This window comes from Nyctereutes procyonoides, unplaced genomic scaffold (genome assembly GCF_905146905.1).
Source record: "Nyctereutes procyonoides isolate TBG_1078 unplaced genomic scaffold, NYPRO_anot_genome, whole genome shotgun sequence".
Lineage (NCBI taxonomy): Eukaryota > Metazoa > Chordata > Mammalia > Carnivora > Canidae > Nyctereutes > Nyctereutes procyonoides.
The window spans coordinates 17,885,679-17,911,562 of NW_026575140.1; the positions used below are offsets into that span (position 1 = coordinate 17,885,679).

The following is a 25,884-nucleotide window of genomic DNA, read 5'->3' on the forward strand; positions in this document are numbered from 1 at the left end:
ATCACACCTGGCCTTCTGCCTCATGGCAGCCGAGCGAGATCTCACCTCTCAGAGACACCCAGGGAGACAATGCAGTGAGAATGCTGTGAATTTTCCTTCCCTTGCACAGAATGTAGTGACACCATTTATGGTCTGAGCCGTCACAACACAGAAGGAAGAGGTTGAGAGACCAGAGCCCGTCTCTGCCCTGGAATGCCCATGTGCTAAATGTCTCATCCCTCTCGATGCAGCTCTGTGGTTACCTGCTTGGGAAGTCTTCCAGAGCAGCTCATCCCTCTTCTTGTGGCTGTGTGTACATCGTTCTTCTTTCACACCCTTTACTCTACCTTCTACCATCCATTCAGCACATAATTAGTGAGTGCCCATGACATGCCTGGCACCTGAGACACACTGATGGGCAGAAACAGACAGGGATCCTGCTTTTCAACAGAACATCCTGCCATGATGGAAATGTTCTAGACCTGCACTGCCCAACACAGTAGCCAATAGTTGCATGTGGCTATTGAAATTTTAACATTTTTGTTTCATTTTAATAAACTGAAATCTCACCACACATGCATGACTGGTAGCCACCATCTTGGACAGTGCAGGCAATCCTGCTACAGGATAATTATCTTGCATATCTTGTAAATCCTGACGTACATTTTCTCAACTGTCTGACTCCCTCCTCACCCTCAGATAGATTCATAAAGACAAGGGCAATGTTGGTCATTCTCAAATCTCTAGAACAGTGCAGCCCAGCATACAGAAATGGCTCAGGCACTGCTGGACCCAACCAATGAGTGAATAAAGCAACAGTGCTAGACATATAATAGATGACCTACAGAAGTTTCCAACTCCTAACCAAAGAAGAGGAAGTGAGAACAAGAGGCCAGAGAGCAGGTTAGGGCACCGCTACTCAGCCAACAGAAAGATGCAAGCCCAGGCATCACCCATCCTGCCCATTCTCCCTACTGTTCCAGGAGCTATCAGCACCTTGAGAAGCAGATAGAATTCACAGAGAGAAGTCAGGCCTGGGACCACTGTAAGGGCAGGTCACACCGGAGCACCTTCAGCTACAAACTGTGGCAGAGGGGTGGGTGGTAGGAAGGCTTAAAATAAATAAAAGAGAAGATTCATCAGTTCCACGGTTGAGCAAAACCATCACTTTGTTGACTGCAGGGTTAGGGTTTTCCAGCTGCAGTTCTTAGAAGAGAAAGTGATAGTTCTTGCGCATGAGAGCCATTTCCTGGTCTGTGGTTGACTCACCAAAGATCCCTAAAGCATTGTGGATGGTTCTGAGAGCACGGCAAGGGAGGAAGGCAGGGGATGGGGGTGGGGGGGGTGCAAGCTTTACATGCCCAGCACATCGGCGGGGAATCAGACTCAGCAGCTGGGGACAGCAGAATCTTTCAACCAAAGCATGGCTGGACCAGGTCAGGATCTTCGTGGGCGGGTGGTGGCTGAAGTTGAAAAGATCCACCTAGTCACTGTACCCACTGGTGTCATGACAGTTCAAAGTACCCAACTTGCATCTCAACTCAATACGTGTATGGTTATTTCATGGCTGAACCAGCCCGTAACTGACTCCAAGTATAAAATCCCTGAATTCAAGAGCAAAGTCCAAATTGACAAATGTTTTAAAGTCATACTTAGCCATGTTAACCAACATCCAGCATGTTATAATTATGCCTCCTGACATGCCTTGGATTTAAGGAAAGTTGGGGTTCCAGCATTACTTAGAATTGCTGGGAGGGATGGATCATACACCTTATGCTTATTGTCAGACGATTAAATGTTTTAACCAGGATAGCAAAGCATGAATCCAACATGTAAAATAACTTCATTAAAATGAACTTTTTCCAACAGATCAAATCACATCTAGATTCTTCCCAGGGCCACACCGACCCTCAAAGCACTATTAGGCCAGAATCCTAGACCACAGAGAGGCTCCCTAGTAACCTCAAAGTGCAAAGTGAGTTGGCTTAAATCCATTTTCTCATCTTTTCTTGCTGTGGCTCTGCTCCCAAACTCTGCCGGTGGGCCTGATCTGTCTTTCAACCTGAACTCTCCTGCCCCTAAAACATCCTCCTCCCAGGACACCCTGAAGTTCTCTGAAGTCCCCCGAAATTTCCTACCTCTGGGCCATTGCTTCAGCTGTCTCCTGGGCCCCAAATGCTATTTCTCTCAACCTTCACACCAGATCCTCAGAGCCACCTGAAAGACTTCTCTTCCAGGCAGCTGCCCCTTCCTCCCTAGGCTCCTGGGCACAGACAACAGCCCACCACAGTGCCCCCATGGCTGTCTGAATGGGCCCTGAGTTCTCAGCAAGCTCAGCTTTGCAGCTGGTCATTTGGGACCTTCTGATCTCTTCACTGGCTTCACTAGCTTCCAGTTCTCTGGAAGACAAGGCCAGTTCTCAGCATGTGGTGGGCACAAAGTTTAACTCTTTAACTGAATTGTAGAAAAAAATAATGATCTCAAGAAGCTAAACCAAAAAAAAAAAAGGAAAGAAAGAAAGCATTTTCAAACATGATGTAGCTCTCCTCTGAGCTCCCAGATAACCCTATCCCTCAGGAGGCAAAACTGCAGCAATCAAGAATATGTGTATGGAGCCAGACCTACTGGATCTGAATCCTGAGACAGCCGCCTACCAACTGATAGACCATAGGCAAGTTCTCTCACCTCAATATGCCCTAATTTCCTTCTCTGTAAAATGGAGAGAGTAATAGGTCCTACCTCTTGGATTAACTGAGTTACTCCATATATGGTGCTTAGAACAGGACACAGCTCATAACATGGGCTCCATAAATAAATGCTGTCTGTTTTGTTATGGTATGGAAATTGCTGATTTGTCTTTTCCCCATTTATTTGTCTTCTTCCCTAAACCGTGAGCATCTTGTGTTATTCATCATTATATTCCCAGGACAAGACACACAGTGACCCACTTCTAGGTATACACAGTGTCTGGCTTATAGCAATAACTAAATGTTTGAGGAAGAGGCCAGTGTAGTTTACTGATGATGCTCGAAGTGGATATTATATATTTTCTACAAATCGTAATTAAGATACAGTGTCTACTGTGCAGAACATTACTCCTTCTCGTCTTTGCCTGACCACACTCCACTCATCCTTCACGTCTCAGATTAGATGCTGCTTCCACCTAGAAGTCCTGTCTCTAACCTCCTCATTCTGATGGGCCCCTCCCTCATGCAGGGCGCTCCCATACCACGGTGCATTGCAATGTCTGGCTACTTCCTTGGGCTTTCCCACAAGACGCTGAGCTGGGACCACACCATCTCTCACACCCTGCTGGAAACCCAGCATCCTACACCCTGTCTGGCACACACAGGTGCTCAGTTGTTTCCCTTTCCCACCAAGGGAATTTGAGGAGTTGCAGGTGGGAAGCGAGGCCAGTGAGGGGACATCTTGCTTAAACTCCAGGAACACAGCACAGATTCACTCTCCACCAGTATGGAGAAATGGGAGGAAATCGAGAAAGAGGAAGGTGAAAAAAAAAAACCCAAAAGATCTCTATAGCAAGAAGAAAAAAACACAGTTTTTTTTAAGAAGCCTCCAACCCAGTATCACTGTCACCAAGATGGCGGGGAGAAGGCTCAAAACCCCGATTTCCATCAAGAATGGGAGTGGCCGGGTTGGTCACCCTCCTACCCAGAAGTGGAGCCTCCCAAACTCTCCTTCCTGGTTTACACAAAGAGAATGAAAATAAATATCCTATCGTCCAGGAAAAAATAGCAGGGCATCCACAGTAGGGTTAAAAACATGCCTTTGAGTAAAGCTAGAGGCCCTATCAGCACCAGGTCTAATAGTGGGAAGAAAAGTCATCTTTTACTGAGCACTCACTGAGCCAGGCCCCCACCATCTAAGCCCCTGTGGTAGGTACCATTATTTCCAGAGCACAGAGGTGAGAAAAATCAAGGCTCCCAAGCTGGGAAGACTTGCCTAGGGTCACTGGCTCCATGAGAGGTGGAGTTAGTACTTGACTCACAGACCCTCTGACTCCAAGCCCATCCTCCCCCTTTCCAGTTTCTTCCTTGTCATGCTGCCTCCAGAGTTTGAAGCAGGTTTAATTGAGAGATCTAATCCTTTCTGCAATGGGGATTTCTATTAAGAAGTCCACTGCATGTTCTCTGCAGAAAACAGAGAAATGCAGCCCAAATGAAATGTGCCCTGAGAAATGGATCTGCAGTAGCCCTGATGGGGGGCGGTGCTGGGGGCGGTGCTGGGGCAGTGGAGTGGGGAGCCCAGGCACTTGATGAAGAGCCTGTGAGACAGTGTGAATATTAACGGGGAGAAGAAGCGCAGCAAGGAGGGCCCTCACGGCAGATGGTGAAAACAACTGTCAGACAGACAAGGGAAAGGGGATCCTTCCATTGCTGCTGCGAAGAACCTGACAAAACATTAGCTCTCCATGTCATGTCTCCAGAAGCAGGGAGTGCAGTGTGAGAACACGGGACAGCCCAGGGTGGGGGGAGACGCTGACATAAGTGAATGAGGGGGGGACCTGGCACAGGACCCTCCTCTTACTGCAGTGAGGGATTCTCGCTTTCTCTCTTTCATCCGTTCATTCATCCACTCCCTCATTTGGCAGGTATTTCCTAAGCACCTACTATGTGCCCAGCCATGTGAGACACAGCTGTGAGCAGAATAGAGACCACCCCTGCCCTCACAGAGCTCAGGACCTCAAGGAGTGAGGGACGTGGAGGGAGATCACCCACACAATCAGGTCATGACCGTTACCCCGAGGTACATGCTGTTGGTATAGAAATACTGCTCTCCATGTGCAAACAAACTGCAAGCTGACTCACATGGGGTATCACTGTTTGGGAGAGCCACGGAGGAGGAGGAGAGGCTGACCACCCACACAAGGGCTGGCGGGAGGGGAACACACATGCAGAACACGAAGAGACAGGTGTGGACAGGGCCCAGGGCCGGCCGGACTGGGCAGGTTTCTCGGGCCTGCAGCATGTGGGCCATGTGAAGGGCTTCCTCAGCCTCTTCCAGAATCTCAAACACTCTCCTACTGCAGGCTCCACCTGTCTGGTTCTCTGGCCAACTCTGACGACATAGAGGATTCCCTGGAGCTTCAGCCTCCCCTGTGGGGTGGTCTATAATCGCTGGACTGCCACATTCTGTGTGATAGGGCTCCAAACACATACACATGGAGCCTTGGCTCTATGGCCCTGTGCCTGCCGTTGGCATCCCCACCATCCCTGCCTTTCTCCTGGCTCATTCTGGCTCATTCTATCATATTCAACTTGTGCATCACCTCCTCCAAGAAGCCCTCTCTAACTCCCTGACCAAGCTGGCATAGGCATCCCTGCCTGGAGCTGCCTCAATATTATCTGCTTCTATCTCCGTGGTGCAAGGCACTGCAATGACTTGTCTAAACAGTTCCTGCTATAGGGCAGTCACTCCATGAGTACTGGCTGAGTTAACATACATAAGAAAGGATTAATATGCACATTAAAGGAAAGTGCTCTAAAATACAAGTAGGAAAATACAAAAATCTGGTTAGAACACTGGGAGAGATTTGAAATTAGAGTAGCTAATATTTATCAGACGTCTACTCTATGGCAGGTAATATTCTTAGGACTTTCTATGAAGGAATTCACTTATTCTGTACCCCAATCCCATGAGATGACTATATCTGTAGTTTATGAATGAAGAATTTGGCCCAATGAGGCTGAGCCATTTGCCAGAGGCGACGCAGACAAATGCCTGTGTCCACCCGCCACACTGAGTGTTGGTAGTGAGACTATGTTTGGGCCACTCCCGGGGAAAGAAATACCCCCTGGCAGGAACACAAGAAGATGCTCACCCTTATTTGTGAACTAAAATCACAATGACAGAGCTTAGAAAAGCAGGGCAAACACTGGGAATAGCCAGGGTTGGCAAGAGGGTGTCTTTGGAGGCAGCATAAGTGTTCATTAGAGAGAGAGAGACAGTTTGTCTGGACACTAGAGAACTCTGAGTGGCTAAACGGGGAAGCAGACCCACATGCCTGACACAAATGGATTTTTAAGTTAAAACAAGATGTTCTCACCATTTCCAGTCTTCACTTGGATATCACTGTTCTCATGAAGCCTTGGATTCTTGTTGTGTGTGTGGTGTGTGTTCCTTTTAATCTGAGGCCCAGAGGGAAATCACTCAGTACTAGTCATTCGGCTTCCCTGGAAGGCCAAGTCAGCATCTTTGGAACCACTAAGGATGGCTCAAAGGCAGGCCCCCTAGGGGTGCTGGCCAGAATCGTGCCCCAGGACATGGAAATATGTGCTGGTTTGAACTTTAATCACTGTGGTGCCTTTTGTCCTTCTTAAAACTGTTCACATACCTCTGAGAGCTTTAGCATCACCGGGCATGGCACCATGCCCCAAGTCCTCCCCTTGGCTCTCTGTGTCATGACCTCCTTGACTGAGACTCAGTTTCCTCATCTAGAGGTAAGGCTAATTATGGCAAACTTTGTTGTGTTGCTATGTTGTGAAGCTGCTAACTCAGAGAAACGCTGAGGGGATTGAATGATATCCAGCGTGCCAGACACAAAGAAGGAGCTCAGTGCCACCACTATCATAGTCATCAGAGAAGACTGGCCTTTTGTCTGAGTATTGGGGTGTGGGGGTAAGCCATGCCCCGGGGGTCCACCCTGATGGGGAGGAGTGACTTTTCACCAAAGTTGGCAAGCTAGTTTTCATTACTGTTTTGAGACCTCCTGCAGACAATGCACCCCACCCCACTGCCTATACCCTTCGGAGGGTGGAGGGACAAGCTGGGGGGCAGAGGGGGCACTTCCACTGCTCACCCACTTGCTTGGGTTCACCACTGATGAATGTCATCTTGGAAACAGTTCCTAAGACTTGTTTTGAGGTAGTTGAGAGGAAAAGAATATCTGAGCTGACAAGGAAAGCGATTAGGCGATTTCCGAATCTTGACATCAGCTTCTGTGGATGCCAAAAATCAAATCCAGGAGCAGGGATCTAACTATAATGCTTATTTCCCCCTTGGACTCGCCATTGGTCAAGTGACAGTCAGATTTTCCATCACAGTCTGGCACATTCGCTCAGAGGCAGTGGCCAAGTTGGAAGTTCTTCACGTTACCCCATAAGAGCATCTTATGTTCATTCATTAGCACCAGTCACTGACTTGCCACGCTTTGAAAGACAAACCTGACAAACTCCCTAGGCTGCTGTTGTTGTTACTGGTTTGGATGATGATCCACTTTTGAAAAACAAAAAAAGGTTGGTCAGAGTCTGTGGGCCTGGGAGTGGGTGTCTGAAGTGTGTCAGGAGGGCAGCTGTGCCGGGGAAAACAGACACCTGCATTAACAAGAGGCCGCCGATGTGATTCACCCCGTGACCATGACGCTCTGGGCCAGCTTCCCCTTGGCCTCTTCCGGAGGCAGGCTCGGCACCTCAAGAAGCAGTGGTGATTCTAAAGGTCATGAACCGGAGTCATGTTCGGGGCACAGAGTGAGTAGTTTCTGGAGGTCACAATTTTGAGGAAGTATCCAGGACTTTTATCACTATATCATTAACTAGAATGATCTATGATTTTCCTCGCTCTTCCCTTCCTTGCCTGGTTTGGAAATCCAGGTTATACTGACCTCATCAAAGGAGTTGAAGTGTCTCCCTTTTTTCTGTTCTCTGCAATCATTTGGATAAGAGAGGGATTATCTGTTCTAGAGTATTTGGTAGGCTCACCTGTAAAACCACTTGGGCCTCATGTGCCTTCTTCCTGCTTTTTTGATGAGCACTTTAGTAATGACAGAGTTAATAATTTATTTAATAATTATGGATCTATTCAGGTTTTCTGGCCATCCTTGAATTCATTTCAGTAAGTTGTATTTTTATTTATTTATTTTTTTTAGGGAATTGACCATTTTATCCAGGGTTTCAAACTGAATGGCACAGAGTTAGTCACAGTATCTCAGGCTTAGAAGGATTCTATCCTTCCAGTATTAAGCAACAAACCAAGTCCATGAAGTGGCCCCTGCCCCCGTAAATCAGGGCATGTGTTTGTCAGAGATCACGGTTTTAGGAACTTCCTTATACTGCCTGCCAGGTAGAGGGGCAGTGGTGAAGAGGCCAGCTAGAGTTGAATTGCCTGGATTTCTCTTCTAGTTCTGACTTGGGCACATGTAGCCTTAGTCTCCTCCTCTGTAAAATGGGTAGAACGGCCATAGCTAGCTCTCAGGACCATGTGAGGATCACACAAAGTACTTCATAAAGCCCAAGGCCTCAACATAGGGGAGTTCTCTAAAACTTTGAACTTAACTTCTAATTTCACAAGCTTTCAACTTAAGATTCTCATGAATGCCAACTGAAGGTCCAAAGCAAGATCACTCCTACTCTGTCCAGTACCACCAACTGATATTCACAACCACTGTGTGTCCTTTTCATCTCAACCCTCTTGGTGCTCATTAGTCTAGAGCAGCAGATCTGCGAGTGGGGTCCCTGGACCAGTGGCAGCATCTGGGAATGTTCTAGAAATGCAGATTCCTGAGCTCCACTGCATATCTACTGTATCAGACACTCTGGGGTTGGCATAACAGCCTTGTGTTGGGACACACCCTTCAGGGGATTCTGATACTGGCTCCATGTGTGACCGCCCTAAGTTCTTAAGAGCCACAGGGCACTACCCACACTCCTGCTGAGTCCCGAGGTGCTTTTAGAGCATGCTTACTCCCCTACGATCAATGAAGGGCAAAACGATAATCACGCTGGGAGAAGAGTGGGAAGAGATAAACAAACATTACAGAAGTGAAAGCTGAGATCATTTTAAAAGATCAATGGAGAGAAATGGCAAATGTTGCCTGTTTGCATGGGGTGACTCATTCAATGATAGGAACCATTCTGAAAACACTGAATTAAGCAGCATGTGAGCTGCAGTGCTGCGCAACAGGCAACAACCGTTGGGATGCAAGGGAAAGGGTTCTCAAAATTCAAAGAAAAGCAAACATGGGGATATAGGCTCAGCATTGACACTGGAACCTCACTGGCTTCAGGACATTCGGAAAATGCTGGGCACCTGAGGGCTGTACTTTGGCTCAGAGCGGAAAGCAGGCTCGCAGGGAGGGATGCTTCCACAGGTTAGAGGCTTAGAGGCTCGACTGAATCTGTAAAGTACTGATGCTTTGGCCCATTCAGACAGGAGACTGCTAACCAGTTCTCCTGAACCAGGCCACGAGAGAAGCCAGCTAACTCAATAGTTTTTCCATCCAGATGAAACTTACCTATTTTAGAGAGAGAGAGAGAGAGAGAGAGAGAGAGAGAGAGAGATGCCTGGTGGAAAGTGCATCAATAAGAAGTGATGTCAAAGTTTTAAACCTTTGGAGGACAAATCACATCCCCACTTACAGGCTTAACATCTAAGGTGTAACTTTGGCTCCTATTGGCAAATGGATCCATGAGCCACTGCTGAGAAACTAAATACTTCCTCTGCAACGACTGTATAGTTAAAATTCAGCATTTAAAATGCATAACCCACACCCTGCCCCTGAGATCCGGATTCATTCGATTGGGGTGGAGCCCATTTTTAACAAGCTCCCCAAGGGATACCGAGGCAGATGGTTCCAGACCACAGAGCCATTTGTCATTACCAGAGCAGTCAGAATCGAGAGCAGTACTTAGTCGCTGCACACATTTCACAAACATTGCCGGGGAAAATTCAGGCTGAAACCAAAACACCACCCGCCCGAGCCCCAATTTAGCATTTGTTCCCACGGCATAGATCAGGGAAGTCAGCAGTAAATGAGTAACGTGTTACATAAGTTGCTTTTCTGTATGCAGAACCTCAATTCACCAACGAGAAGTTAAAATCATATAAAAAGCAACAGCCCACCCCCAAAACAAATGCTGGGAAAGCAAAGCCAGGATCTCCCCAGCCCCTTCTGCCAGGCAAAGACAATCCCTCCTCGGTGCTGCAAGCCCCACTGGCTCACCTGGTGCCCCAAGGACCCAGATCCCCTGGTGGAGGTGGGGGAAAGGTGGAGTTAGGAAGTGAGGAGGAACATGACATTTAGGTTTCCACGGGGGCATGGACACTGGCTTCATTGAGATTTTTCTCCAGTTGAGAACGTATGTGAAGCCATGTTTTACATGACTACACCTCTGGCCCCTTGCTGGCAAGTTCTGGAGGACAAAACCCTCTGGAGTCCTATCTAAGAGCCCCAAACCACTTTCTGTCTTTGGCAAGGATTCCCAGTCTTTTCCTTTCCCTGGTCACCCTAACACCTAGATAGTAAACTAATTCTAACTAGAATGTTAAAGGCTGGGCAGCCTGGTCGCTCAGTGGCTTAGCACCACCTTCAGCCCAGGGCCTGATCCTGGAGACCCGGGATCGAGTCCCACGTCGGGCTCCCTGCATGGAGCCTGCTTCTCCCTCTGCCCGTGTCTCTGCCTCTCTCTCTCTATCTCTCTGTGTCTCTCATGAATGAATAAATAAATAAAATCTTTAAAAATAATAATAATTCTAGAAGGTTAAAGGCTGACAGTGTTTGGACAATTTATCAGCCCAGTGACCACAGAGGATGTAAAAGTGGGCGTGGCAAAGTTTTACCATATATTTAACATACATGTTACCTCTTCCAATGAGCTGGCCTCAGGAACCTCTCAATACTGACCTGGAGACATCCATTCTCACTTTACTGGAGTGTAGATTATAAGTTTCAGAGGGAGAATCCTTACCTATCTTTTTATTGCTCCAAGCACCTAGCATGGTGACTAACCTTAGGCAGTACTTAAAAAAAAAAAAAAAAAGAAAAAGAAAAAGAAAAAAGGCATTGATTTGACTTAAATTGACATCTGATGTGAGCCTTAATTGCCACCCCCATTTTGCCACACAGCACAGAGCTTCAAAATGCATTAGAGTCACCTGGGGTGCTTGTTAAAAACTCATCTTCTGGGCTCCACCCCAGACTTAGTAAGTCAGACTCTATGGGACTGTCATTTTTAACAAGGTGCCAGGTAATGTTAAGACACATAAAGTTTGAGAGGGGTGGCCTGCGCCCTACAGGGGAATCTCAAAGACACCAGCACTTTGGAATGTCATTAAGCAGAAGAATCCTTTAAGAAGGCCCAAAACAGAACAAAGTAGAGGCAGATAGCTCCCTCCTATCTATCTAGGTATGTGCCCAAGTAGAGAACATTCAACATTGGAAAAAAATGAGGCCAAGAAGAGACCAGAGACAAGAAAGGTCCAGAGAAGCATATTCTGGAATTAAGCCTAGGAGTTAAGTTCTGATCCCAGCAGGTTCATCCTCACCTTTCCCCGCTGGTCACGAGGTACTATGCCCCATGGGCAGGTCATGGACCAGGGGGCATCAACAAGGCCCAAAGATGGAGAGCAATGGCTAGGAGCTCTGCCCTACTTTGGAAAGTCTGGCTTCTTTGCTTCACCCTACAGGCTGGTGGCTGAAGTCAGCAAACCGTCCCCCCTCATGCTGCTCCTCCTGCCCTTGGGCAGCCACATTTTGAGCAGGGCAGACAACTGCTACCAGCCAGGGTGCAGGAAATCACACCCAGGTTCCTAGCATATACACCCAAAGAGCCTAAGAAGTTCCCCTCACCAGCCATCCTCCCCAAGACAGGGAATCCCTCTCCCGCGGGCAGCTGTCACAGGAACATCAACCATGGATGTTTATGCCAGGCCTCATTTACACAAGCCCACTCCTCCACGAGAGATGAATTTTTAAAACAAACAGCTTTTACATATGTTAGCAGGCAGAGTCATGTCAGCATCAGGGATCCCCAGACGGAAACGTGAGTCAATCTGGGGCAGACACTGCTAAATAAATCCTGTTTGGGTGAAATTCCTCTCTCTGGAGAAAGAAGAACCTCAAAGCAGATCGCTTAGATTCCCCGGCAAGATTCCCCAGACGCCCCCATTCTCTGCAGCGGGGCATGCCCTGAGCACTCTGAAATCAGCAACGCTCTCCTGTGAATTTGCCTCTGTCACCCCCATCCTGGGAGCTGTCTGTCCCACCTGCATCCCACACCCCTACTCCCACACACACTGTGCTTCCAACCAGGGCATCAGATATCCCTTCGCAGCTGAGCATGAGCTGTCCACACTCATCCCAAAGCTTAGGGTTCTGGCAGCTAAAGGGAAAAATGCCACCACCAAGACACACAGGTAAATGTACCTGTATGCACAAAATGGGCACAGATGGCTAACCTGGAAGATCCGGGCCACAAAGCCTTTGTCAAGGAGTAATTTCACTATTAAGGAAATGTCAGGTTTGGGAGCTTTAATTACTTGGGTCATTGCCTCCTCTTTCCTTAACTTTGCCTATGGGGTCTTGGTAAAGGGGAGGAATTCTATAACCTTTACTGTGTTACTTCCAGGATGGAACAAGAAGTGCAAACCGGGAGAATTAGCATAAGATGTGGTCAGGGCAGCATTCAGGACCTCTACAGACATGGGGCCAGGTCATCCAGGCCAGCAACAGATGAGCCTCAAGAGGCTCCAGCTAAGATTGGGTTTAGAGAACTTCATGTCCAAACTGGGTCTGAGAAGAGGAGCAGATCCCACTTTTCTGGACTACACCATGAGGGGCTCAATGAGATGAAAAGCATGCTCTTCTCTGAGAAGTGCATGGTACCCTAGAGAGGCACTGGCTCTCAGGGGACATGAATCTCAGGTCCTGGCGGGTGAGGACTTTGATCAGCCCTCAGAACCAAGGCTCAAGAGTGGTAATCATGGCCCCGGGTGTGTTCAAGTAGTCAGGAATATTCAGCCCATCACAGGTCTTGGCTGGAGCATCAGTGGTTTGGCCTCCCCACATGCATAAGTGTCTGTACCCAGTGTGGGCCTATGACCAAGGCCACATGGCCCTGGGTGAGAGAGGTGGAAGGAGAATGACTACCCTAGCTAGGAGTCAGGGTTGTTGGGTGAGGGTTGGGGGGGAATGTCATATGTAGTTCCCTAGGCTTCAGGAAGAGCTCCCAGCCACCATGGCAAGAAACAAACACAGAGGAGAAAGACAAGCCACATACCGAGCCCATTCTCCGCCAGCGCTCCATGGTTAACACCACATTCGGCCAGGTCTTGCTCTCCTACATCATTCAAATCCAAGCCAGGCTGGTGGGACCCGTTTCCAAAGTGCCTCTCATCCTTCTCAGAGCCGGCGTCCCCATTCTCCATACCATTCTGAGCCTTTTTCAGCGGCATGATCTGCAAACCACTGGGGGTAGTCCTGTAAGAAACCGTCTTGGTGGCCCTGTCACCTCCTGCAGGGGGCTTGCCTGAATATCCTTTTTTTGGCTTGGACAGGGAAGGGTTGATTCGCTTCCGTTTATGGGAAGTCCCTTTGCTCTTTCCAGACTCTGAAGGTCTGTGAGAGAGTTTCTCAACTGATGGGCCTCGGCCGTCACGTAGGAGCTTGGAGGCGCTGGTCTGCTTCCCTGACTTGATTCTTTTGTCCTTGGACACGTGCAACCCGTTGAATTCGTCGATAAACTCTTCACAGTGCAACAGATGGTGTTCTGGCTCCCACGTGTCCTCCGTGCTTCCGTAGCCTTTCCATCGGATAAGATACTCCCATTTCCCTTTCTTGTTCTTCCTCTTGTCTACAATCCTTTCGACCTGGGACACAAGATGAAAGAGTCAGAAAAGAGGGGGGAAATAGGGAGAGAGGAAAGGAATCAGTCCCAGGCAACAACAGCACAAAGCCCTCAGGATAGAAGCACACACCAGGCCATGGGGTGAGCCATTCAACAGGGGAAGCTGACACTTCCAGGAGTGCTCAAGAAGCCTGGTTTATTTTAGGACACCATTGAATGGAACCAAAGGCACTCGGCTGTTTCCCTTGACAACTGTGATGCCATGCCTGGCTGGTGGCATCTGCCTGTCCATCCAAGGCTTTACTTTTGCTTGGAATCACAATACGAGCTTTTGCTAAAGATCTTTATTCTTTCCATTGCACCCAAGAAAAATCAGATATTTAAAGACCAATTTGGTATGGCTTTTTCACCCTTACTTATGCCAAGTAACATATACTGAGCATTTACATGGTAGGCACTAGGCTAATGTATCCTTATTTATAATAATACAAATGCTTAGTCAAACTTATTGGTCAGGTACTAAATGCCTGGCACGGATGGTCCCATTTCATTTTCCCCATATGACAACAACCCAGTGCAGTAAGTATTCTTTCTATCCCCAGTCTACACTGAGGAAATGAGGCTTCCGGGAGATTAGGTCACTCAACCAAGTTCCACGCTGGTAAGGGCAGGGCTGGGATTTGAACACTTTTATCCCAAACTCGCTTTCTTAATCACTAGGCCAGACAACTTTCTCAATTACAAAAATCTTCCATACTGACCAAAATGACTAGAATAGACAAAGCCCTATATCCCTCCCTGCCCCCACCCACTGTAAGCTCCCCCAGTCTACAATGCAAAGCTAATAGGTGAGACCTGAAGCTCTCTCTGTCTGGTTCTAAAGCCATGTGCTACTATCTATGTGCCTTCAAAGGTATGAAAATCTCTTGTCTGCAAGTATTCTCATGGAGGAATGCAGTTAGAAAAAAGCCAGTCCTGATGCTAATAACTAGTCAATCAAAAGAAAGAATATGTAAGGGTTCATTTATTATCTTTTCAACTTTGCCCTACGTGTGAAATTCTTTAAATTAAAAAAACACCCAATGCTTTACCTCCTAAAAAAAGCTAAATGTCAACGGAAAAGTAAAACAATCTCATTCAAAAGTTCATTACATTTCAATGTCAACATAATGGAATTCTGACCCAATGAAATTAATGAGTGAGGAATATGCCCTTGAAATTCACAAAGAGAAAAACAAGGTAAGAAGGGAGTAGTGAATACAGGTATAGCTGATCATTTTTCAAGATGGGTAGCAAGTGAATGGGAGCCTGTTATATGACTGTTTATGTTTACATGTTTGAATTTTTATGTTCAAAATTTTCCACAATAAAAAGTAAAAAAAAAAAAAAAAAGTTGAAAAGTGAGATTGTGTCCCAATGGTTGATGTATAACAGAAGCTATGCAAAATAATTAAATGATTTTCACTGCTTTGCACTTAATAAATATGCAAATGTCTAGGCCATACTGCTTCTTCAGAGACAATTTAAATGGTTTCCTTAATTGATTTATCTACAATTAAATTGGCCTATTTCTATTAAAATTTCTTTCCTTACAAAATGCTCTCTGAACATCTGTTTTAGATTTATTACATAATTTTTAAATGTATCACACAAACTCTATAACAGTTTTAAAAAGTAAAACCATGCCAAACTAATCCAACTTCCCAATCTTTGGATCAAGGAATGGGGCTAGTTGAGTATTCATTTGTGATAATGCTTCAGAAAGTGAAGAGTGTTTCTGGAAGAGCCTGCAACTTTGCACATTTGGAGATCTTTGAAGGGGAAAACCCTCTGCAGGTTTACAGAGGAAGGAAAGTGAACAAGCACCCTGGCACTGCCTGAGATAGCATTCTCAAGAACACCAACCTAGGAGTATCAGGAGGAAGCCCAGATATATTTTAGGAGCTAAGGGATTTGTGTTGGCATGGAGGTCTCCAGCTTCAGAAAGCATATGGAGAAACTTTTTCCCCAGGAGAAACTTCTTCCCCAGGATGAAACAGAAAACCATGTTAGACAAACAGCCAACACAATGAATAAGTGAACAGGTGGATGAATAAATGGCTGCACTTGGGGATGGATGGATGGATGGATGGATGGATAGATGGAGAAATGGATGGTTGATGATGGAGAGACACATGGGAGGAGACTGGGATAGGTGGGTGAATGGAAGGATGGATAAATGGACAGATGATTGGATTCATAGGTAAAGGGAGGGTAAAGAGGTAAGTTCAGAAATGGATAGGTAGATGGATGGATGGATGAATGAATGGCACTCACTCACCAAGAAAATGAACTTAGTATAAGTCTATGGAAAAAGACTATCTTGTTTATATCTCCTGGTAAGCCTTTTATTGTGTGTTCTTGAGCAAGTTAAATCTCTGTGGGCCTCAGATCATCATCATGGGGCAACTAACAGCACCTACCTCACAGGGTAGTTGTGTAGAATATACAAATAAGTAGTTTTGCATTCCATAGTAAAGGTCACTTGCATATCCTCCTGTGAATACAAACCTTGGTAGGAACTAAAGACAGAATGTTTCTCCACCCTGAGGAATATAACCCCCTAAGGATAATCAACTCCTCCCTGGGAAGAAGGGAGAGTCAACCTACTTACATAAGTCCTTCCAAGTATGGGAGACAGCCTTATTCAAGAAGCCTGGAGAGTCAGCAAGGGTGCAACATCTACACAGCTACTGAGAGCCATACTATGGGTGGGGGGGTTTGGTGTCTTCTACTTACTGGAGGATTGAGTCAGAATCACAAGTGGAAACAGAAAGGCTACTGCCACCATCTCTGGTCCCATCCACAAAGCCACCGGGTGGCTTGACAGCCATGTCTACTTAAATTAACCCAATACCAACAACAAATAGTATTTTTAAAATTATTTAATTAATTTATTTAGAGTGCAAAAGCATGAATGGGGGGAGAGGCAGAGGGAGAAGGAGAGAAAGACTCTCAAGCAGACTCCACACTGAGCACAGAGCCCAACTCAGGGCTGAATCCCACCACCCTGAGATCATGACCTGAGCTGAAACCAAGTGTTGGATGCCAAACCAACTGAGCTACCCAGGCGCTCCCAACAACAAATGGTATTAACAGGATCATCCCTAATAGCCTGATGTGTGTGTGGGAAATTGTTGGCTCTGACAGTTTCTATTCACATGACCTTGAGCAAGCTGCCCAATTTCTCTGGGCCTCAGTCTCCCCATCCGTAAAATGTGTTCACAAAGCCTATTTCTTTCAGGTTCACAAAATGAACTGCGTTTTCTGAAAGACCAAAATGCTCACAAGGAGCTCAGAGGACACCTGGCTCAGAATTCCCCATCATACTTGGAATCTGCAATCTCCTAGGACCTAATTTTCTTCTTTACATCCCTTATAGGTTTTACATCCCACTTTTCCTCCTCAGGAGACTCTAAACAGAACCAGAATTCTAATTTGTGCTGGTGATGATAAAAGCCCTACATTATTTAGTCTGCCATGCCCTAACACTCCACACCTGCTGAAAACACAGACCTGGGCCTCCAGGTTCCTGCAGCACTGCTCCTGTGCACCACTCCCACCTTGCCTGCACAAGACCTCCTGCACTGTCAAAGTTCAGTCCCTTCAATGGAGACAGTCCTCGATTCTCTCCCCTTGTAATTACTGACAAACACAATCATTCAATATTAAAAACTCATGTGTTCATAACCACCCACCAGTTCCTTTCTTTAAAGATAAGCAATCTGAGACCTTGAACTGTTTCTCAGAGTTCAACCAAATCATTAATTAACATTTACTCCCTGTGATCCCAGTCAGTATGAGACACTCTTCTACTGCAGGCAAGGGCAAGGAGCTTCCAGTGCAATTATTACCACTGCCACGATGACAAGCGGACGGCTGCCTCATTAGGAATAGTAATGATGATAATCACCCTTATTGGTACATGCTGTTCCAGGAACTGTGCTGAGCACTCAGGAGGTTTTAGACTTCACCTTCATACCTAAGCTGGCGGTGGGCATGACTCTCACCATTGAACAGGTGAGAAAGCTGAGGCTCAGAGAAGGTAGGTAACATTCTCTGGATCACAGAGTCAGTAGATGGCTAGCCAAGATTGGATGCCTGGCTCATCAGACACCTCAGCAAGAGTCCTCAGCTTCCCAGCCACACCTCACCAGTGAGAAGCCATAAGGCTGGTAGGGGACACAGCCCTTAAATGAGCCAGCATGAAGTAGCATGTGGTGATAAATGATAGTGAAGAGGATGTAAGGCAGGAAATGGTGACAGAGGGAACTGGGCCACTCCAGATCCGAAGGTGGGAAAGCCTCCTCTGAGAAAGGTCAAGTTAAGCTAGCACCAAATGGGGGAGAGAGATCACTCCCCACTATCCTCTTCAGCCTTCCACTACCAGGCCAGTCAAGTAACATCACTACCAACCCACACGCATCCAGCATTGACAAAGTGCCAGCCACTGCTGTATGTGATCCCTACAGATGAACTATACAGTATATATACGAACTCATTTAATCTTCAAAATAACCCAGCAAGGCAGGTCATTTTATTCTTTTTTAAACAGAGAATAAAGCTGAGGCACCCAGAGGTTAAAGCCCTTGGCCAAGGCCCCTCCTCCAACAATCAGTGGAGAGCTAAGACTTGGCCCAAAGCATCTTGACTCCAGACCCCATACCACGCACTCTTGTCTAGTGAGCCCAACCTGGTTGAGGCTGACAGCATATCCACAGCTTCAGGCACTTGCCCTCAGCTCTGTCAAGGTCACAGAAGACCTAAAACACCTTTACGTGGCTTAGGAGTAGCCTTCTGGGCTGGACTCTCCTAAGTAGCCATGGGGGCCTCCCTCCCCTTCTGCTCCAATTCTCCATTGGTTCAAATGGAAACAGACTAATCATCACTCATATTTCTATCTATGCTTTTCACCAAACAAAAACAGTACATGAAATTACAGTAGCTCAGAAACCCAGGGTTACCAAAGGTTTTCCAGACTCTTAAAGGAATGCCTCCCACACCGGGTGGGACTGAATTGACGAACTTTGTGTTATAGTACATGATTGCCCTCTGAATGCCAAGAGCAAGAGCAAGAAAGAATAAAGGAAGAGGTCCATGCCTGCTGTGTGGCTATATACACACCAAACCAGCCATCCCTAGACATCTCCAGATTCTGGACTTCAAGTCCCACACCTGCAAGGACCTCTCTCTCTGCATCCTTTCCACATCCTGGGACAACTTCCTTGGGAGTAGAAAGGCACAGGGAATCCCGTCATTACAATGTGGGGTATGAGGACCTCAGCAAGAATAAAGATAGGACAAGTCCTGGAAGCAACCAGATAGGTCTGTTTCAGGTTGGGAAGACTGATCCTTTGAGATAATTTACTCAGAGAAGGCAATATCTCCCACTAAGTCCAGCAAAACTACACTAGAGAAATAGCTGCTGAACCAAGAAATTTGGCTCAGAGCCATGTAATTTAAGCCATCCTCCAGGTGAAAGTCTGATTGGGGAACTCAGTAGCATCCAAGTGATGAGGGACCAAGAGTAATTCCCACACCACTCTCCTGGAAAACACTGAACCACAGTACATGATCTCTTTGATCAAGAACACCTGGACAAAACCTGGCAACAATAACATCATCGCAGACACATTCATAAAAACTTCTAACGATTCAGAATATGATTATCCCTAAAAGTTCTCTGTAAAATCATAACTAAGAAAAGCACTACTACACGTTTTTACATAGTATTTGTGTCTTGTTTGCAAAGATGACAGAAAATACAACCTCTGTTTTTAGAAGAGATAGAAGGAAATGTAAATGATGAAACGAAACCAATAGGTTGAGCAGGAGACTGAAATGAAAGACTCATTTACATAAGAAAGGATGTAAGGAAACCAAAGGAAAAACACAAGCAAAGAAATAAAATTCCCACTGGAACCAAGACAGGACAAAATCAACACACAGAAAATCAAATCTGTGAGGGAGAAAACATACTTGAAAAGCTTCCCAAGGACACAGGAGTTTTAAAGAAAACCTTAAGGAACATGAGAAACAGACCTCCAGAAGGGTCAACAGAGATCCAACCAAGGTAAGTCTGATAGGGAGAAAAAAACAAAATGGGACAAGAACACAAACAAGGTGTACCAGAAGAAATCTCTGTATCTTGAGTCTGTGGGTCAAAGAAAGATCTCAGTGATAGAGGAGGCAGAGGTTGAAAATAAATTAACTTTATTTCTTTACTTCTTACAATATTTCTTTTAAAAAATTTATTTATTTATTTATTTATTTATTTATTTATTTATTTATTTATTTATGGGGGGGGAGCACAAATAGAAAGGAGGGGCAGAAGGAGAAGCAGACTCCGCTGAGCAAGGAGCCCAATGTGGAGCTTTATCCCAGAACCCTGGAATCATGCCTGGAGCAGAAGTCAGATGGTTAACCAAATGAACCACCCAGGGACCCCACAAAACTCACTAATTTCAAAAAATTAAACTTTCCACTTTCACACCCCAACACTCCTCTATCCAAAATGGTAGGAAAAAAATAAGGCAGACTTCAGAGAACATTAAAATACCAGAATAGGGGCAGCCCAGGTGGCTCAGCGGTTTAGCGCCACCTTCAGCCCAGGGCCTGATCCTGGAGACCCGGGATTGAGTTCCGCATTGGGCTCCCTGCATGGAGCCTGCTTCTCTCTCTGCCTGTGTCTCTGCCTCTCTCTCTCTCTCTCTCTCTCTCTCTCTCTCTCTCTCTCTCTCTGTCTCTCATGAATAAATAAATAAAATCTTTAAAAAAATAAAAATATAAAAAATAAAATGCCAGAATAAAAAATTGAAAAAAATAATTATTGTAAACTTAAGAATTCCAAAACCAATTAAGTGGGCCTTCAGATGAAAAGGAAGGTGGAAGGCATCTCATGTGTTAAAGAACAAAATATATATAACTATCCATTTAAAAAAATGACCCTGAGGATACTGCAGTGCCAGAAAATAAGAAAGTATTTAAAAATTAAATAAGCCCCAAATGGTGGGAGAATGCCAAAAGGAACCAACTGAAAGAGTTCCCAGTCGCCAAAACTAGAATAATTTGAATAAGAAAATAAATAATGATAGTACTACATTTATAACCCAAAAAGTAAAATAAATATCCATGAGTTCATCTGATATAAATAAATGAATTACTTATCAGAAGTTGCTTGCAGGCCAAATCTGGCCCAATGCCTGTTTTAAAAAGAAAGATTTATCAAAACATACCCATGCCCATTCATTTATGTATTATCTATGGGTGTTCCAAACCACAAAAGTAGGGGGAACTGTGTAACAGAGACTGCATGGCCCATAAAGTCTAAAATGTTTGCTATCTGGCTTATTACAGAAAAAGTTTGCTGACTCTGGAATAAATAAACAAATGGTGGAGAAAAGACCAATATTCCCTACAGAAGAATTCCAAATAATAAATGCAAAAGATTAAGGCAAACAGAAAACTCACTACTGGAATGCCACAGAAATAATTGCTATAGTCAACATCCAGAGATAAATGCTAAAATTAGTGGGTAAAACTTTAAAGATTAATCAGATATTTGTATAGCACCAAAGTATCCCACCAACAAACATATCAACTACCATGGTAGTTTTAACAGATGCCCATCAATTGATACCCCTCCTTTAGGGGGTGGAACTTAGTTTAGTTCCTCTCCTTTTGAGTGACCGTACTCAATAACTTCTTTCTAATGAATAGAGTATGTGCAGGGAGACAGTAACTACACAATGGAGAGCCCTGGCAAACACCAGTGATCAAGGCTATATCACCCATGATAAATCATGTCGATGCCACATATACTCTGACATAATTAATTTAGAAGGGTACTTCCCTCTGTGGTGTAACTCCTCAAACCCATTACTTCTTGAGAAAACATCAGACAAACTCAGACTGAGAAACAATCTACAGAACTCCTGACCAGTATTTTTGAAAAGTGTCAAGGTCACGTAATGCAAAGAAAATATGGGGATACTGTCTAGGATTAAAGGGGTATTGAGAAAGTAATGACCAAATGCAATGTGGTATCTATCCTGGAAAGGATATTCCTGAAATACTGGTGAAACCCTGATGAAGTCCACAGTTTAGTTCATAATGTAGCACAATGTTAATTTCTTAGTTTTGATAAATGATCATGTTGTAAAATGTAAATAACTGTGAAAACTGGTTAAGAGGTATATAGGAACTCTTCATAATTCTTCTAAACAATCTTTATAATTCTTCTAAAAATCTATAATTATTCCAAATGGTCTCTTTTAGATTTTATTTATTTTAAAGAGAGAGAGAGCACCCACAAGCCTGGGAGAGTGGCAGAAGGAGAGGGAGAAGCAGACTCCCTGCCACGGAGCTTAACCCCAGGACCCTGAGATCATAACCTGAGCCAAAAGCAGATGATTAATCAACTGAGCCACCCAGGCATCCCTCCAAATGTTTTTTTTTTTTTTTAAGTACAAGTGAAACGTTTAGTACATACAATTGTATACTAAAAAAATAAAGTATCTGAATATTAATAACAATGATAAAACCTAACAATTTTAAGTATTCACATATTTATTTTCTTAGTGACAGAAATTAAAAGAATAAGCAAAGACAGGGCCACCTGGGTGACTCAGTCAGGTGGGCAACGAACTCTTGATTTAAGCTCAGCTCATGATATTGGGTTCATGGGATTGAGCTCTACAAAAGGCTCTGTGAAGCTAGAGGTCAGCTTGGGCTTCTCTCTCTTCCTCTCTCACTGCCCTACCCACCCACCCCCATGCATGCATGCTCTCTCTCTTCTAAAAAGAATAGATGAAAAAAACAAAAAAAGAATCAGCAAAGATGTATCAGGCAGTACCACATTTTGTAAGAGTATCAAAATAAAATTGAGGAGCAAATTGCATTAAATAGAAAAGGATGATTTTCTTCATTGAAAATAGTCACTAATTTATAATAGGCATGAATTTTTCTGCAGCAAATAATAGATCAAAATTATTAAAATATTCAACAGAAAATGATAGAAGCAAGTTGGGCTGAAGATTTAAACTCAATACTTTTAGACATGGAGAGATCAAGCAAATGAAAAACAGACATATAAGATATATGAACAATATAAAAATGATGGTCATTCTAGTAAATATCACAGGTATTTGTATAAACAGAAACTTTCAATTTCATAATTTGTAAAGAAAAAAATCTACAAAATTTAAAGAAAACTACTTTTGGTACACTTATAAAAATTACTAAAATATCAGAGAAAAACTAATAAATGCTAAAAAGAAAATACTGTATGGACTGCGTTCTCTAAATGCAATGCTATAATACTAGATGAAAGAACAATTTAAAAATAAATCTCAACCACTATTACAAATGAAAAAAATAATCCTCAGGACAATCAGATAAAGAGCTAAGAAAATTTATAATAATGATTTTTTGAAAAGTAAAAACTAAGTACACACATATTATCAAAGTAGTAGAATGCAGAAGGAAGGAAGGAAAGGAAGAAGGGAGAGATGGAGAGAGGGAGAGAGGAAGGGAAGGAGAGAGGGAGGGAGGGAGAGAGGAAGAGAGGGAGAGAAGAAGGGAAGTTGGAAGGAAAGAGTTCTAAATCGACCCTGACTAATCAGTAAAAGAAAAATCACCCTTGGGAAGTAAGATGAATGAATAAATATCAAAGTAGAAATTAATAAACTACAAAACATACAAAAGTTGAACCTACTGACATTCAAAAACTAAATAGAAAGCAAAATGGCAGAGTAGGCAGCTCCAAAAGCCTGTCCCCCGCCCCTAACAGAAACATTGAAAAAAATTTTTTTATTCAGAACCAACTCTTTTAGTCTTCTGGAAAATAAAGTTTATAGCAACCACACAAACACTAAATTAAGAAAAAACACAAACATAGTAGGAAAGTTTTGCATTACTTTTGCTTGCCCTTGACCCTCCCACTCCCTAGCTCATCAGTAGCGTTGAATAAGGCAACCCCACATTCCCAGTGTAGGACCATGGTCCTTGATTCTGGAGAAAGCAGAGAAGACCTTATCCTCAAAGAACTGTGTTTGTTCTAACTGGTCTGTGGGCTACCTGAAAGATGGGCACAAGCATTTCCTTTTGTTTTGCTATTCCTGAAACTTACTCAGGTTGGAAAAAATGGCTATGGAGAGTCATTCTTTCAAAACAATGTGAGGCAAATGAACAATCTGCTGCCAAGTAGGGCAAAAGAGTGCTGTTGAGAAAAACAATAGATGCATAGAAAGCGTGGGAGGAAAAGCTAGAGAGTTTCTTCAGAAAATTAAAGCATTAAAAAAATGCCCATGTATACTGGAAATTTAGAAAGCTAAGCACTTGCCCTGGGCAGAATGCATGTTTGGAAAAGACCTGAGACAGTCCTACACTTTCCACTTCTGATGGATCAGCAAGCTTAGATCAAGGACAAGTGACAACTAAGGCAGTTGTAAATGGCCTGGCTAAGCACTGAAGGAATGTCCCAACAGAATTAATGTAGGAGAATCAGTCTTTCTCTCCTTCATTCTTTCTTTCTCTTTCTCTCTTTCTGTTCTTTATTTCTATATTTATTTCTCTTCGAATACAAGGAAATCTGTCACATCTAGCTTAACACATGCTAAAGGAACAGAGACTTCAGCGACCACACATGACAAAGAATGCAGACTTTACAAAAAGAGCTCAGAGAAGTCTCTAAACAAACAGCAAGAGCCCAAAACAAGAAACAAAAACAACCTTGAGAAGGGGGAGGAGTCTGATTTCCAAAGTTACCACATACATTCTAACTGCCCAGTTTTCAACAAAAAAGCTATGAAACATTAAAATAAACAGTAAAGGGGTGTGCCTGGGTGGCTCAGTCAGTTAAGTGGCTGGCTTTGGCTCAGGTCATTGATCCCAGGGTCCTGGGATTTAGCCCAATGTTCAGCTCCTTCTGCAGCAGGGAGTCTGATTCTCCCTCTCCCTCTGCCCGTCCTCCCCTGCTTGTGTGCTTTCTTGTGTGTCCTCTGCTGTCTCAAATAAAATCTTTAAAAAATATAAAAAAATAAAATAAACAGGAAATATGGCCCATCAACAGAAGAAATTAACAGAAACTACCCGAGGAAGGACAGACATTGGACTTGGCAAACTTCAATCAACTGTCTTAAATATGCTCAAGGAGGCAGATGAAACCATGGACAAAGAGGTGAAGCCAAGGTAACAATGTCTCAACAAATAGAAAACATCAACAGAGATTTTAAAAATCATAAAAAAGAACCATACAGAAATTTGAGAAGTGAAAAGTACAATAACTTAAATGAAAATTTTACCATAGAGTTTCAGTAGATTTATAAAGGCAGAAGGAAAAAAACAGCGAACTTGAAGACAGCTAAATTGAAATTATCCAGTCTGAGCAGAAAGAAAAAAAATGAAAAAATAAATAAATAAACACAGATCTATAAGACTCCATCAAAGGTAATAGCATACACACAATGGGTGTTCAAGAAAGAGAGGAGGAAAAGAATGGGACAGAAACAATATGTGAAGAAATAAGAGCCAAAAATTTCCAAATTTTATGAAATATGTAAGTCTATACATTCAAGAAGCTCACCAAATTCCACATAGGATAATCTCAAAGAGATCTACAAGAGACACATTAGAATCACCCAACAACAAATTCAAAGAGAGTCTTAAAAGCAGCAAGACAGTAATGACACCTCATGTACAAAAGATCCTCAATAAGATTAAGTCAATTTCTCATCAGGAGTGACGGAGGCCAGAAGGCAGAAGAATCACATATTAAAGTGCTGAAAGAAAAAATGTCAATCAAGAATTTTACATCTGGCAAAGCTACCCTTCAAAAATGAAGGAAAAATTATGATATTCCCAGATAAACAAAAACTGAGGTAATAATATCACTAGTAGACTTGTCCTTAAAGATATGATAATTAGAATACTTTAGAATAAAATTAAAGGATAGCAGATATCAAATTGAAGCAATATGAAGATATACCAAATTCTAGAAAAGATAACCAATAAGTAAATATAAAAGCCAGCATTATTGTATTTTTCATTTGCAACTTTTTGTTTCCTTTATGATATAAGATAAACACATTAAGCAATAATCATATATGTATATTAATGGGTACATTATATAAGGATATAGTTAGTGACAATAACAAAAAAAGAGGGAAGCAGCGGCATATAGGCAGTTTTTCTATGACATTGAAGCTAACTAATACCAAAACTTATGATGTTAATGGTAAAACCCATAGTACACTAAGAAAGTATCCAAATAATCTGCAGTAAATGA

At 43.8% G+C, this 25,884-nt stretch overlaps 1 protein-coding gene across 2 annotated transcripts in view; it reads right to left on the reverse strand.

Moving 5' to 3' along the window:
- CDYL2 (chromodomain Y like 2) overlaps positions 1–25,884 on the reverse strand; it is a 161,626-nt gene that overhangs the window by 39,222 nt on the left and 96,520 nt on the right. For both annotated transcript variants that reach the window (XM_055306451.1, XM_055306450.1), the window contains exon 2: positions 12,993–13,581. In XM_055306451.1, coding sequence (XP_055162426.1) covers positions 12,993–13,581 — 589 coding nt within the window. The remainder of the gene's footprint in view (positions 1–12,992; positions 13,582–25,884) is intronic.